This window comes from Eretmochelys imbricata, chromosome 12, assembly GCF_965152235.1.
Source record: "Eretmochelys imbricata isolate rEreImb1 chromosome 12, rEreImb1.hap1, whole genome shotgun sequence".
NCBI lineage: Eukaryota > Metazoa > Chordata > Testudines > Cheloniidae > Eretmochelys > Eretmochelys imbricata.
Window position 1 is genome coordinate 25,766,865 of NC_135583.1, and position 16,323 is coordinate 25,783,187.

The 16,323-nt window shown below is 41.8% G+C and overlaps 1 protein-coding gene across 1 annotated transcript; it reads left to right on the forward strand.

The window, feature by feature from the left end:
- The first annotated feature begins 4,630 nt into the window (after positions 1-4,630).
- On the forward strand, positions 4,631-10,099 carry RRAD (RRAD, Ras related glycolysis inhibitor and calcium channel regulator). Its single transcript, XM_077831084.1, has 5 exons — positions 4,631-4,817; positions 5,007-5,376; positions 6,828-6,901; positions 7,471-7,675; positions 9,217-10,099. The coding sequence occupies exons 2-5, from the start codon at positions 5,019-5,021 to the stop codon at positions 9,492-9,494; spliced, it is 915 nt and encodes a 304-aa protein (XP_077687210.1). The 5' UTR covers positions 4,631-4,817; positions 5,007-5,018; the 3' UTR covers positions 9,495-10,099.
- Positions 10,100-16,323: the final 6,224 nt, after the last annotated feature.

The following is a 16,323-nucleotide window of genomic DNA, read 5'->3' on the forward strand; positions in this document are numbered from 1 at the left end:
CCCTCCAGTTGAATGCAGCTCCAGATGTGGGTGAATGTTTGAGACTGTTCTTCTATCAGAACAGCCTTATTCATCCTACGGTACAGTTGCTTTTGCTGCTGGTACTTCTGGGAATGATGTAAAATAAGATAATCCTGTTAACAAGTTTGGAAATGCCACAAGTGATAAAGTAGATGATCTAGCCTTGGGTTTCGGGGCACTTTGGAGTGCAGCTGTATCTTCACTGGGTTCAATGGCTTTTGCTTACCTCAAATTTTAACTCAATTTACAAGGATGGCCTTGTGATTAAATCACTGGCCCGGGACACAGTAAATTTGAATTCAATTCCTGGCTCTGCCACAGACTCCCTGTGTGACCTTGGGCAAGTCATTGGTTATTAGAATGCTCCCTTTCTTCCATTCTTTGTGCATCTTCTCTATTAGATCGCAATCACGGTGGAGCAGGAACTGTCTCTGTTTATATAGTGCCTAGCACAACAGGTCACTAGATGCTACTCTAATATATAAATAATAATAAATAGAATTACATGTTATGCAAAGAAGTATGTTGTGATCCATCTCCAGTAATCATCCTGCCTTATCTGTTAATTCTTTCCAACTTCACTGAATAGTCGGTCCTATGCAGATCAAAGGGCATCAAGTAGCTGTATGAGCTCAGTCATGAATCTCTTTCTCGGGTTCCAGGCACAGATCCAGAGGCAGATGAGAAACAGACCTAACTGCCTAGCCACTGTGCTCCCTCTGTGAAACTTCTAGTCATCCCACCAGGAATAAGTGAATCATAGATTCATAGATACTAAGGTCAGAAGGGACCATTATGACCATCTAGTCTGACCTCCTGCACAACGCAGGCCACAGAATCTCACCCACCCATCCTCAGTGACTTAATCCAAGGCCATCTCACTTTCTGTAAAAAAAACTACTCACATAACCCAGCATCAAGTCCCGCAGAGCCTGGAGGTATCATGCCTCAGCAGTACCCACGTGCCTGGTGTATTACTGTATTCCTCAAACTACAGTCAGAGAAGACTCCAACAATCCTCCCAAGTTTGTCAAAGAGCCACACAACTGTTTCTAAAGAATGGACTGGATCCTATGTGTCCGGAGGGGGACTTCCTCCACGAGGTCAGAACAGGATAGTTTTAGAATTTTAGAAAAAATATTTTTTTAATCTTTTATAGGTATTTTATAGTAGATTCAATGCTTTACTGTGAGTTTGCTCCTTCTTATCATATTTTTGGATCTATTCATTGTACATATATGTACACAAACACACACTATATTTCTCACACAGTCCTTGTAACGTTTTCTTTTGTTTGAATGCTGTTACTGTGAATGTTTAGATTTAGTTAATTTTCCTGTAGCATTGTTCTCAGGATGTTTATGTTCAATGATTGTTGCGAAGGCCTACTCATATTGTCTCTTTTCCCTTGAGAGCTCTATCTTGCAATCACACCATAAAAATATGTAAGATTTTCATCACAGCAGGAGATGGATCAAAGTAGTGTTCCAATAAATCCCAATTTTTTTTCAGTCCCTCCTCCCCTCCCTTTCATTTTTTTTTCAGTCAGTAACCATGACATATGGGGTGGTTTTGACAGAACCACCTGTACCTCTGCCCTCCCCGCCAATGCTTCACTGATTTCCAGAGATGTTGTGTGTTTACTTTGTTTCAGGGAGTAATGCCTTCCTCAGCATGGGAATTGTTGGGGGAACGGGGGGAAATACCTTACATGCCAGCTTCCATGGTTTGACCCTCAAATACAAGACAGGAACTCCAAAAAGGTTGAGTGAACAAGTTCATAAATCCACTCTGAATATTTTATTAAGTGATCACTTCACGGTAGGATCAAGTTTAGGAAGGAACACACAGCTCTTATTAACAATCAGCTGAAGAGGAACTGTTTTTGAGAATGGGACACACTTAATTGTATGTAGAAGGAGCTTAGTCAAGATGTTTTGATAGATCCCAGTTTATCCCAATTAAGAAATATTCTTTTTTAAACCGAGTGTACTTGCACATTATTTAAAATTTTAGCTTTGGCTTTGCAATTTAGTCAATTTAACTGAAGTATTTACAACCTTTAACCACCTGTTGAAGTCTATAATTACAACCGACAAGTTCAAGGCCATTTTTTGCCTGCCATGTCGCAAGGCAGGCAGAGAGCACTAGCTGTGAGCATTTGCTGACCTTTAACTGCCTATGAATACCTCTAATTGTAACCAACAGGACAGTAAGGCCAAAAGCCATCCCAACATCAACTGAGCTATTACATCGATTCCACAAAAGTGGCAGGATGTCTGTTCCATTTAAGAGCCAAAAAATCAGTTTCCTGAGGTTTGTCCCTTTATAGTAGTTTCCCTGATTGTGTGTCCCACACAAGTGCCTTCAACTGCACAACATGTTACAAGAGAATAGAAATTTAGGTGCAAACATGCTGTGTACTGAACTGGTCCAACAACCTCACAACCTATTCTGCGGATTCTTTCCTCCCTCTCATCTGTTTCCACCTGTTTGCTTCCTTTCTCCTGTCCTTGGTATGCTGTCCACGCTGGCTTTGATCCTGGAGGCTGATCTACATGGACAATCCTTATACCTGCATGGAACCCCAATAACACAGGACTCCATATGATTGCAGGGATTTGCCCACACCCAACAGTTTGCAGAAGTGTGGCCTTGGCTTATAATCTTTTGGGGGCAGGAACCTGCCTTAGTATGTCAGTAAAGTGCGTAGCAGTTTGGGTCCTGTGAAAATAAATAATTTTAAATAATGCTCGGATGAGCCATACAGAATATAAATACAGATGTCTGGTTAGTTATATGTACGCATGTGGTTACAGGGTAAACGACTAAAGGAGCTCTGTGTTATTGGAGAGAGAATGTCACACAGTTACATTAGGTTGCCCAGGTGAAATTGAGAAGACTCTGTCCCTTTATGTTTCATATTGGTCTATGAGAATCTTACACAAGGACACATAGCTCTTTAGGACAGGGACTGTGCTTTTGTTCTGTGTTTGTACAGCACCTACCATAATACAGTCTTTGTCCCTGAGCAGGACTCCTAGGTGCTACAGTACTAACTCCTAATGCTGTTGTAAAACAGCAGTAATATGTTTAAACTCCTGACCAGTAAAGTGAAATCTGAGAAACTGTGGGACAGACATTTTCAAAAAAACACCACAACACTAGCCTTGTGAAAAAGATTGTTGCATCCTATACCATTCACAAATACACACATGCAAACATTAAATACATCACTGTAATAGGGAACAACAAAGGAAGCAGTTAGACTTGTGTATTTAGTGGGTCGTGTTGGGATCTTCAACAAAGATGTGCACACATGAGGGAGCAGAACTGGAAATGGCTCTGTTTAGATGTAGGACCCAGCCAACGTGCCTTTGCTTTCACAAAAGAAGGGTTTTTTAAGCTCTATAATGATTTATAACAAACATTATTAAATTGAAGTGTGGAATACATTTCTTACCGAAATATTCAGCTTTTAAAATTATGTTATTGATCAGTTTTCCATAATTTTATAGTGCATTTCAAACCAGGGGCTTGGTTAATACGGTAGACTCCAGTCTTTCATAATATTTCTAATATGGCAGTGTCCCGAATATCAACTGCTGAGTTATAATATAGACTTCTATGGTTCTGGGGCTCCAAACTCTCTTAATACAGCCTCACAAAACTGGTTTCATGCTTTACAAAATTCTCACCCTTACAAAAAGTACTAGAGTTGTATTGATAGTCCATTGATAGTCCATTGATAGTCCAACACCATCATCCTTATCATAAACTGTGTGATTATGGATCATTGTTCTAGAATGGTGTAGGTATTTATGGGAAACAAATTTGCTGGTCATAGTCATTTCCCAGCAGACTCATTAAGGGACAAACTCATTAAGGGACAACCTACCATCTTGGCTGGCACCTTGTTTGCAGCCTTTAGAAAAAAAGCCAAGGATTGAATAAATAAGGAAACAAAACGACACCTAGCACATTCACAGGGTCAAGACGGGAGCTTTGCGCTGTTCGTACAGTGCCTGTGCTCCAGAATCTAAACAAACTGAGCACCCTCCTCTCCAGAATGTCAGTTTGGCACATTTCACCTCTTCTAAATTCATACACAAAAAAAATATATATATACAAATACTGTCATGTTTTACTGAAATTTGTCTGTAATCTTTCAGAGGCAAGGTCTGTCTCTTACTTTACCACTATCCAGTGCCTCGCACAGTGGGGCCTGACCCTGTTGCAGTCCGCTCAAGGTGACCCCATTGCTAATTAAATAAATAGAAGTTGCCCATGTTTATTTATGTATTTGTAACTAGGGCTAAGGACACTCAGACACCACAATGATGAGCCAGATACCTCAGACCGTTGGCTTACAGGAACCATTACTAGTCCTCAGCACTCCCATCCTGCTGTACCTCTCCCAGGCGTTGTACGCACATTAAGTAATTGATGCCCCGGACCCCTGGGTCCTCACCCAGGAGAGGCCACAACCCGGGCTTTCCCTTGCACCCCGGTGTGTACGGGCCGCGTGGCAGTGACCCAGCCGCCAGCCTGGAATCCCCCCACCCGGGTTCCAGCGCGGGGGCGCTGGGGGCGGGGCTGGCCCGCTGCTGCTGCCTCTCCCGGGCCTTGTCTCAGCGGCGCGTCACGCCGGGGAGGGCCGGGGCTGGCCGCGGCATAAATAGGAGCGCGGCGGCGCGGGCTGCTAGGAGCTGGCATCGGCGCTCGCGTGGCTGAGCGCAGCGACAGGGAGAAGGCACTGCCGGGGAATCCCGTCTCCTCTCTGGCCCCCGTCCCAGGTAAGCCGGCCGGGAACCGACCCAGGTCTTTGGGGAGGGGGAAGCTGCCGGGGTGCCCCCGGGCGGGCGAGGGGAGGCGGCGGCGGCTTCAGCGCCTGGCAGGGCGAGCGGCCGGCGGGAGCGGGGAGTCTCCCTGCGGCGAGCAGGGGGATGCGGAGCCTGACGCCGCCCGGGTCGCTCTCCCCCTAGCTAGGCGCCCCCATGACTCTGAACCGCGGGGACAAGCCGCGCTGCCTGGAGAAGCGGCGCTGCAGCACGCCCTTCGCCGCCCACCAGCACCTGCACCGGCGGAGCATGCCGGTGGATGACCGGGAGCTGCAGGCGTCCGTCCCGCCAGGCGCCCTGCTGGGCGAGTTCTCCCCGCTGGGCCGCTGCACCTCGTACAACCCGGACCGGGAGAGCTGGGCGTCCGACTCCTCCGACTCGGTCATCTCCTCGGGCAGCGACTTCGACAGCAACCTCTACAAGGTGATCCTGCTGGGCGAGCACGGCGTGGGCAAGACCAGCCTGGCCAGGATCTTCGGCGGAGTCGAGGACTGCCCCGATGCGGAGGAGGCAGGTGAGCGCGGCGGGGCCGGGGAGGGAGTGGGGCCAGCGGGCTCTGAGGGGGAAAGCGGCACCGTCCACAGCCGCAGCGCCCCGCCGCTAGCGACTCCCCCTTCCCAGCCCTGCCCGGACAGCGAGTCCCAGGCTGGAGCTTCGCTACAGAGCCGCCCGCTTGAAGTGTCTGGCCCTGAACTACAGGCTTAGTGTGGAGGAATTTACAGACCCCTTCTGGAGCTGGACATGCAGTGTGTCCATCAACTCCGTGTGCTCACATGTCTATTACATCTAGACCTAGACAAGTATAGGATAAAACAATTTGTGGTTTAAACAAAATGAATATGTATTCACACACTAATAGGTTTGCATAAGCCTATTACTGTATGAATGCATATTAAGTATGACTATAGTTGATGATTAACTCAGTCACATCAATATATTAATATTCATGTAAATGTAGCTGATTTGGGATACCCAATATGTGCTCCTCTTAGTAAAGAAAGGCTTGGTTTCAGGGCATTTTTCTATAGAATAAACAAAGGCTTTTTATGATTAAGAAACGTAACAGTTAATCTTTCTTAACACTTTAGCTACTGAACAAACTAATTTTTCATCATTTAATACACCATCCCATTAGATGGTTTAAAGGTTCATGTAACAAATAATACCCGACTGTTATATTGAGGTTTATCAGTAGATCTCAAAGTACTTTACAAAGGAGGGCTGTATCATTATCCCCATTTTACACATAGTATGTTTCTAAATTTGTCTTATTGACCACATAGATGGCAGTCAATTGACTAGAACTGCCCTGAAGCAAAGTTTTCTAAGCTCCCTTCATGTGGAATAAGGAAATCTAGGCACTTTCAAACATTACTCCTTAAAAAGTCAGACATTAAGGTAAAAAACCTCCCTAAATAATGAGGATTCTCACTTAAACCCAAACAGCAGGAAAATGCAGAGCTAAGTTTATCACTCCATATAGTTGTACCTATGTTTGCAAATGGACTGCAGAAGTCTCTGGGGTGAGACTTCAGGATTGTGCCCCAGGGTGTAGAATATTATGCACTGAAGTCCTTAATGAGTCAATGAGAATGCCTTGAGTAAAGATTATTTTTAAATATATGCTACAAGGCGAGTGAAGGATGGAGTGATGGCCTTTACTCTGAATTTACTTTTTTTCTTGGCTGCGGTCACTACTTGACCATTGAAGCATTTAAAAAAAAATTGTTGAATTCAAAATTTGCTAGAGAAACAGTATTGATTTCATATTGCACACACTATGCAACCTTCTTTGTCACCATAATGAAAATATCTGTAAATAGTAAATTAAGTAAGAACCGGTTTGGAAGCAATAACTGTGGTAACCACTTTACCTTAGTCAATCAGGTGTTGTGAAGTGTTCTGATTGCCAAGATTTTTGCAGTCAACGAAGTCAAATAATGATTTTAAATTTTCTCTCTATAGGGAATACATATAACAGATCGATTATAGTCGACGGAGAAGAAGCTTCTCTCATAGTGTTTGACATATGGGAGCAGGTACGATTAGTTCATTTTATTTATGGGTCACTTGTTAATTGCACAGCATAGGCATAGTTTCAGAATAAGGTAGTGTATGGCTACTTATTGTTATCTAACATCCTAACAGAAAATAATATTGAGATTCTTTGTTCTGCGTTCACTCAGTTTTCTAGTAGTACATTTCTAGTAGCTAGGTTATTTCAGACCATGTTTAGGGCCAGACTGAACCCCTTACTCCTGCTGCTAGGGAGTTACCGGAACAAGCAGACTCTGTCAAGCCAATGAGGCAGTTCTGTGAGTAGCTGCTTATCAGTCAGTAAGGGGGTCACAATCTGGCCCATCACAGGCCTTGATGCAATTTGTGGAAATAGAAAAGCTTTCTTTATAATGGAACATCCAAAACTGGGATTTTTCCCTCCCAAGAACGATTTAGTAAAATTTAATACAGACTTGCAATTCTTTTATTACATTTTTAACAAAACCAGCTGTAGCAGGGTTTCCAAAATAATTCACTTATTAGAATCAGGAATGTGTAGTTTTTATGTATTTTCAATGCAATAAATGGTTCCATTCTTTTTTCCTTTTAGGATGACACCCAGTGGCTTCAGAATCATTGTATGAAAATGGGAGATGCCTATATTATTGTGTACTCAGTGACAGACAAAGTTAGTTTTGAAAAGGCCTCAGAACTGAGAATTCAGCTAAGAAGAGCAAGACAAACGGAAGATATTCCCATCATTCTCGTAGGGAATAAAAGTGACCTTGTCCGATCCAGAGAAGTCTCAGTAGATGGTAAGAGATGCTACTGAATTGTGAATTCAAGTGAAAGTTAATAACCAAGGCTGCAGAGAATCCAGTTCTACTGCAGAAAGGGACATGATTTGAAGAGTCTGGTTCATAGACATTCCATGTTCAGAGTTTGGAGCACAGAGAAGGAGCAAACTGTCAGGAGCAGAGCTGGTTGATTTGTGACTATCCTTGGCATAGTGCCCTGAAGCTGCAGTAGTAAAGGAGTGGCTTAGAGCTGCAGCTTCAGGGTGCTACTGCATGTGTCTCAAGGTCAATAGTGACTGAAAGTCATTAGCCAACTTCTGGCTGCCCAAGGACACTTATGAAATGACTTGATGTCTCAGTCCTGTTCCTAATGCACAGAGGTACAAAGCTCACAACTGGCAATTTCTGCTGAGGGCAAGACAATAGAGACTGAACAATCCTTTCTCCTATAAAGTGATCTCATGATGGGATGGAGATATATTGGCAGGGCAATGTGGGGACGCTTGCCCTGCTTGAATCTATGCTGTGACTCTTCTGAGTATTTCAATGTCAAAGACTGTCAACCAAGCACCTACCAACAGCACTGAATCCACATCATTTTTAAAAATTTTGTTTTTATATTCACTAGGTGGAATGTTGAGATACTAGCTCTTCCAGTCTCGTGATTCTGTCATGGTGTTGTCTCATTCCCTGCTTTAGACTGCCCACTAGCCTGCAAAGGCAACATGGAGCAGTTGCTTGCTTGTGGGCTGGTGCAGTGCCCAGAAGGTCTTTATTGCCCCAGTGGTGATTCTATTTATTGATGTGGTTTGCCCTGCTCAAGCTGATTAAGTTTACAACTTCAGGGTCATTGTTTTACCACAAGCTGAATGTGGAAATTCATGCTTCAGCAGTGGTCAAAAGTAGCTTTATCTCTGAAATATTAGAGTTGCATCCTTCTGTGGATGCAGACCTTGCTACACCAAAATGAACTATACCTTCCTGACCTCTAACAATGGGTCTGGTGATTTTGGCCTTCCTAGCTATAACTGTTCCAAATAAAGCCTATCTTAGAAAATTCACTGCTTTTACAGTAATAGCTTTTGCAGAATGTGGCAGCACAACTGTGCCAGGGCTTTCACCTGAAAGAAATGGTGATACTGGCTCTGTCTTATGCTGGCTGCCCTCTTGTACAAGCATGTTTGCATGCCTTGTTCAAGCTATGAACCATAGTGGGCCAGTTTATTTGAGGGACTCTGTTGCCTTATGTTCCATCAAATTGGTGGACTTGAGACTTCCAACCCTAGTATGGTATAATCTTGAAAAGACGGGACAGCCTTCTCTGAGGATCCAGTCCATGCATGGGAATGGACTAGATGACCTCTCAAGGTCCCTTCCAGTTCTATGATTCTGTGACTGGGAATATTCATCTCAACATGCATCAAAGTATATTAGTGGTATAAAGGCCATATTCCCCTAATAAGGGTATTTTAAGTCACATTGCAGCTTTGGATGCCAATATGCATGAAGGAAAATCTCCTTCTACTGTCATTCACTTGCCCCTTTTTCTGTCTTTCTAGAGGGACGGGCCTGCGCTGTGGTGTTTGACTGCAAATTCATTGAGACGTCAGCTGCCCTTCATCATAATGTGAAGGACCTGTTTGAAGGTATCATTCGACAAATCAGACTTCGCAAAGACAGTAAAGAAGACAATGCCAGGAGAATGGCCAATGCAAAAAGAAGAGAAAGCATAAGCAAAAAGGCAAAGCGATTCCTTGGGAGAATTGTGGCAAAGAACAATAAGAAGATGGCTTTCAAGGCAAAGTCAAAGTCTTGCCATGATTTATCTGTGCTTTAGAATCTTTCAGCAAGGCCAGATGCTGCACATGGGTTGTGAACAAGCATTTGACTTCTGAAAAGTATGAACAAACCTACATGGTGATAAAAATGAATGACTTATATGGGACTCTCCTTAATGCCTTAAGGTTCATAAGCAAAACCTGGAAGCTACATTACCATGTACACTTCAGCGGTAAATGGTTTAAGCATCAGTGTGTGTGCAAGTAAATGAACTAATTTTAAACAAGTGGCTTCATATGCCCACATTTTCACGGTGTACATTTGTTACATGTCCTCCTGTTCTGTGGATACCAGAGAAGCAAAGATAAAGGATGATAAAGTGAAATATCACCATGAACTTGTCTCCTTTGCAGAGCAAAACTTGAAAATGTTTGTACGCAGGCTCGTACGCTTTTTTTAGTATAAAATAAGCAATGATAAATACTTTTTAAATGGTGGGGGGGCAGTTCAAACAGCATTAGAATGGGAGATAGCTATATATATATATATATAGTTAGATACAGAATAAATATCATTTATGAAGTTAATTTGCACTTCCATTAACTGTTACTCAATTTGTTACTTGTTTACATGCAGATTTTATAATAAAGTTATTTCCTGTTATACTATTAGGCTGTGTTTTTTCTCATAGCAAGCACAAAGTGAGACAGTGTTTACTGTACAAAAAAGGACTTGTCTACGCATGGACTTTTTCATTATTAGGGTTTCTGAATAACTTCTGAGCCAGACAATCTTATTCCAGAATAAGGAAGTGCATTAAACTAAAATGGAATAAGTGTCCAGACAAAGTTAGCCAGAAACAGTCTCAGCTGGTAGAAATAGACTTCAGTAGATCTGTGCAGATGTACACCAGATAAGATTCTGGGTTTAAAAATGGATGTCCTTCATTCCAAATCAAGAGTATTTGATATAAATATGTATAATAGATCCTTGGCCACATAAATAGACCCATTTATTTCACTAGGACTACTCATGTCAGTAAGGGCCTGTTCCTTCACCTGTTTAAGGTGTCAAAACTTGCATGGGCTTCAACAGGAGCAGGAATAAGCCTGCTGTGTAAAACCTTTAGCCAGATGCAAGTCTTTCATCTAAATAGATGATATGATGAAGCTCATGCTGTACTACTCCTTAGGTGCTTTATGGCCTTACAGTGTGTTAAAGGAGCAAATGAGCTTCCTTCCCTCCTCCCACCCCCCTATTGGGAACTGGCCTGTTGTAGAAGAGGCAGATCAGGGAAATCTCTGAGCAGCTCTGCTAAAAGCCTCAGCTTGGAAGCACTGTGGCTAATATGCGTGACAACATGCCATTCTGGTCTATTGTGCTCTTTTTGCTTCATTATTATTTGACTTATCCCTATTGATGAGATTAGAGGGCTTGTCTAGCTGTTGTCTTAGTAAATCACTCGTTGCATCAATTTTAGTTTCCAGGTATAGAACTTATTCTCTTAGTTAAATTCATAACTCCACCTCTCTGACCAAAACAGTCTTCCTGTTCTCTTCTATTTCCCTTACCTCCTATCTATGATATTTTCAAAAGAGAGCTTTAAACTTGCACTCACAAATGTTCATGCCCAAGATTTTGTATGGGTGGCTTTTACTTTTTCCACATGCAGAATAACTATTGCATATCCATTCCATCTTACTGCTGGATCCTGTTAGTGCTCACAAGCTAAGTGTGGTTGGGTCAATACTTGGGAGACCTCCAAGGAAAAGCCAGGTACTGCATGAAGAGGAATCAGTGCTTTTGTAGGTGGCATTCTTTGCTCAGTCTGTAGTGAATCAATACTCCAGCCTGGTGCTAGGAGGCACCAACTCCTGGGTCACACATAAAACCAAATTACTGAACACTAGTAGCTTGTAAAGAGCTCATGATGATCTTCATAAGAGGTGTTAACTGGTGGTCTGATTCCATACATATCCCTAACTCTCTTCCCCCCTGAAATTTCAACTGAATGTAGTACTCTGCACTAAACTATGGTCACTATCATCTAACCCTGCTCAGGGATGGCAAAACAGTTGTATCTATTTACTCTGGAGCTTTAACGTTGCTGCAAAACATCCCAAGTCACATGCACCTGCTATAGCACAGACTGTGAGCTTGTTCCTCTTAGACTCAGTGCCAAAACTACAATGTGACTCCCTATGTTTCATGAAGCTTTGCTCTTTTAGTCACCTTGTGCTTTTAGAATGACCACTGGAGGGTTGATTGTCAGATTTATTCTTTGTTTGTAGGACACTAGATACAGTTGCTTCATTGAACGTAAGCTCTGAATTGCATTTTTAACAAATAAGGACTATGCTACAAGCTCACTGGTTAGAATTTGGGGTCTCACAAGGCACTATTATGATTGTGTCACTCTTCATGCTACAACATGAATGTAGCTCTAAAGCCTCCTCAAGGTCATGGTTAATAGTTGTGCTCATGAATACTGTGCATTGTAAATCAGACCTTTTTCTGTATTCATGAATTCACAAGAATGGATTTTGAACAACTCTTTAACTTGACATATTTATGAATACACTGCCAGAGATTTTATAAAATGCAAAGTATTTGTTTATATAGAAAGCATTGTCACATGGTAGAACTGTATGAAACAAATTGAGTCAGTCTAAAGAGTCCATGACTAGTCTAATCTTCTCCCTTGGTGAAATATGTACAATAATGTTTATTCTAAACACTAATCTATTTGTTATGTTTGTATAGGGTTTAGCACAATGGATCCCAATTCATGACTAGGTCCTTTAGGAGCCACACTAAGATAATTAATAGTAATCTAATCCCAATTCATTTTCCTGTAACAGTAGAATCACTGTTTTCTAGAGGTAATACTTCTGGGATCAATAAAATAAAACATGAAGTTCCTGCAGTCTCATGTTATTAGGTGGAACTTTCAATTGCACCTACACAAGTTAGGTGCCGAACTCTCATTGAATGTCAATGAGAATTGGGTTCCCAATTCTATTAAATGCCTTGGAAAATTCCACCTCACATCTTTAAGAGTATCAGTATCATCTCTAATTTTTTGGACTTTGAGATCTGCAATTGGAAAGTAAGCTCGGAATGCTATGGTTAGTGTGTGTGACTCTAGTGCTTATGAAAGTTACCAGAAAGAAGACTGCTCCCTGCAAATCTCTGTTTATTTCCAGAACCCACACAGCATGGGCAGTGGCACTGCAAGCTTTCCTGTACTGCTCTGCCAAGGTCCATCAGCCCTGACTTTGAGGGACAGCCTTTAGAATAGGAAGGTAATTCAGCCTCCACACCCATTTAATCCTCTGCCTTTTTGCTGACTGCCAACTAATGAGTCTCTTATTATTCGGTGGTGGTGCCTTTTGTGTTCTTGGCACAATTACAGTTGTTCACAGTGGATTTATCAGCATCTTCTATGGCAGGGATGCTGGAACAATTTGTACAGTGGGGGTGCTGAGAGCCATTGAACCAGAACGGTGAACCCTGTATATGATGGAAAGCACTTCAAGCCACCTGCACCCCTAGTTCCAGCACCTATGTTCTATGGTGAAAGGAAATAGTCTAATATCCAACCTACATCTGATCCTGATAACATGTAAACAAAGTGAAGTCTCCTCAAATTATTATTATTAAAATAGCACTGTAGCTTTACAATAGGAAAGATATTAAACAAGTATAATTTCTTTCTCACACCAAAATATTTACAACAGAAAGAGTCAAATCCCTGGATGCTTTATTATTCCCTAAATGCCCATTTCTTGGGTAAATTGTAGCATTATCAAATAATCGTTTCACTCAGGAATATTTTCTCAAAAAAAGGTATTACTAAAGTCATCCCACCATCACTATAGGGAAGTGGCAGAAAATGGTCATGATCAGGGCTTAAATTCTCAAACAATATATGCCAGAGCTCCCCATGCTCCCTCCCCCCATTTGGGGCTCCAGCCTTCAGCTGCATACTGGGGAGGTCTCAGGGCTTTAGCCCTGTGGGGGAGGGGGCATGCCAGGGCTTGGGGCTTTAGCCCCACAGGTTTAAAAATATTTACCAGAGCTCTGCTCTGGACAGCTCTGGCTGAATTTAAGCCCTTGTTATTCTTCTTCTTCAGTGAAAAAGAATGAACAGTGAATTAAGGATTAAGAACCCAAAGGAATGCTTACCAGGAGTTCAATGAAGGTAGGATAATAATATTACGCTGAAGTTGGGTAAAGAACAATGGCCAATTTTATTTAAAAAATTATGTACAGCGTGACCATACATACCAGTACCTCGCAAAGATCTCACTGCATCTCTATCCCTAAACAAAGGTGCTGTCTATTTAACATTGTCTATTATTTTATTTCTTATTGTCTATCATTCCTAGGACAGTTTGGTTTCCTTTTTAAATAAAAATAACCATATCTTGCCAGTATTGAAATTTTTGAAAATTTTAAACAAATTTCCAGTTTAAAAAATTAAGAGTTCAAGTGGTTTGAACTGCCCCCTATTCAATGACAGTTTGCACCTCGAGGGAGAGAAAGAGGGATCTGATATTTATTCCTACATAAAGTTATCCTGAAACACTATTTAAAAATCAAAGGGGGAACAGCTGATTCAGTTTAGAAGCCTACACAAAGTCCTAGCACTCCGCTCTAGGAGGCACATCTATGGACTTTTTACCTTCCCACAACTACCATGCCCTAATAATCACCTATCCTGAACACTGTCACTCTTCCCCCCCAGTGAATTACCACCACAGACAAAAACGGATGGAGAACATCTAAAGGATTTCTCTTGTCTCATTCTGTTTTTTCTTTGTCTCTTCAAACTGTTCTGTTTAAAATAATCAGATGGAAACTAGAGCTGACAAACCTTTTCTATTTCCCATATCATATCACATCACATGAGCAGTAAAAGATCAGACTCTGGCATAAATTTGGCGAAGAGATTGAGCCCAAGAACATGTATTTTATACATAAAATATCTGTTTTCCCATCCTCCTAAAAAACAGTTCCACTCAGCCCCAAAATGGTGCCTTGTGGGTAGCTAATGGTCAGGGCTTGAGGAGTGGGCACAGAATCTGTGCCATGTTGTCCCCCACTCAGAAGAGTCTACACTTTGCAGATGGCATGGCAGCAGAACAGGATGAGCCTTATCACCTCCAAGCTGAACGATTGCAATATGCTCTGCTTAACAAAACACCCAGAAGCTTCAGCTAGTAGAAAATATGGCCAGATGAATGAAATTGATCAGGCCAAAAGAAGCACATAATTTCTGTGCTCTGGCCTGGCTTTTTATACATTTCTAGGTGCAATGCATGTAACAGAGGATTATCTATAAAGCTGTAAATAGCCTTTGCTGGCTTACACTGAGGCTGCCTCCTCTTATTGCATCTTTTCTGGTTAGCTGCAGAGCTCGTTGAAGTTATTGTAAGGACTGTGGTATTTCCTGACTTTAGAGTGCTTAAAGTTAACAGTTGCTTTTACAAGTGGAATTTATATTCAGCTCAAAATGACTTGATACATTATGAGGCATCGTAGCAAAGATCTGTTCACTACCTCCCAAGATCCAGGGGGTTATACAAAACAAACCCCAAACCCCTGAACAATCAAACAAAACATGGCTGAACTAAAACCTACAATGCATTTTAAAAGCAAACCAACTCACATGAACTCCATTTTAAAGTCAATGACATTGCACGGCCGGAATTGGTAATGAGGTCTATCCATCGACCATATTCAGCACAAACAATAATGAAATGCTCTTTTGATATGTCAAATGTTAAGCTAGTACTGTGCAGGTATGTCAGTTGGGTGACTCCCTTTTATCATATGCTCAGTATTTTACGCCAACTTCCCCTATATCTTTCCACCCTCCATTGTTCCATACTGTCACTTTTGCAGCAGTAGCTCTGTGGGAGCAGGAGAGTGACACTCCTCTGCTGCTACAAAAATGACTGAAAAACATTAGCTGTCAACAGTTGCAATATGAACTGGGTCCCCCAGCCCATTGTTTTACATAATAAAGTCTAGATTAAAATGTCAGATTTTGCTGTACATCCATCCATGATTAAGACAACATAGCAAATTAAATTACTCTCTCCTTGAATGTCAGGGATCCTGGGTGCTTACAAGGCAATGGGGAATGGTAGACTTGTAGCCAATCTGTTGATGGATAGGGATGAAGCGTTTAATAATTAATGCAATCTGACATCCTTCCCTCATTTTTACCCTAAATCCATTCTATAGTGGAAATCTTTTAGGCCACAGTTGCTTATGTTCTTTTGCACTCACTGTTCACAGAATGGTTTATACTGTACTATTGCAGCTCAGCCAGGCTACCCAGTCCAAATTGGAAAATATGCTTAGAAGCTTGATCCTAAAGAAGCGCTATCAGGTCAGTTAAGAGCAGTAGAAAGGTTTCCATGATTTTTTTAAAATTCTAATTAAAACATTTTATTCAACAAATCAACGTTTCTCTGCAGGATTTGCAACCTACACATTGCAGCCTTGTGCTAGTCCAGGAGAATCTGGAAGTGGAAACTGACTACGAAAATACAAAACTGGTTAGCGTCTATCAATCTATATACCATGTTCTCATCTCTGTATTATCTGAGCACCTGGTCTCTCTTCACTGCCCAGGCTGAAATGCAAAGACATCACCAAGCAGAAGTAGTGAAAAGTAGATTAGGCTTTTTAATTCTTTCAGTACAAATAAGATAAGGTTTTACTTGTAACATAGGTAAGGAACTAGAATTATATTAATACACATGTAGTGTGCACATGCATATGTGAGTTACTACTACCATTTATTTGTATTGTGATAGTGCCTAGGAGCCCTAGTGATGGACCAGGACCCCACTGTGCTAGGAGCTGTACAA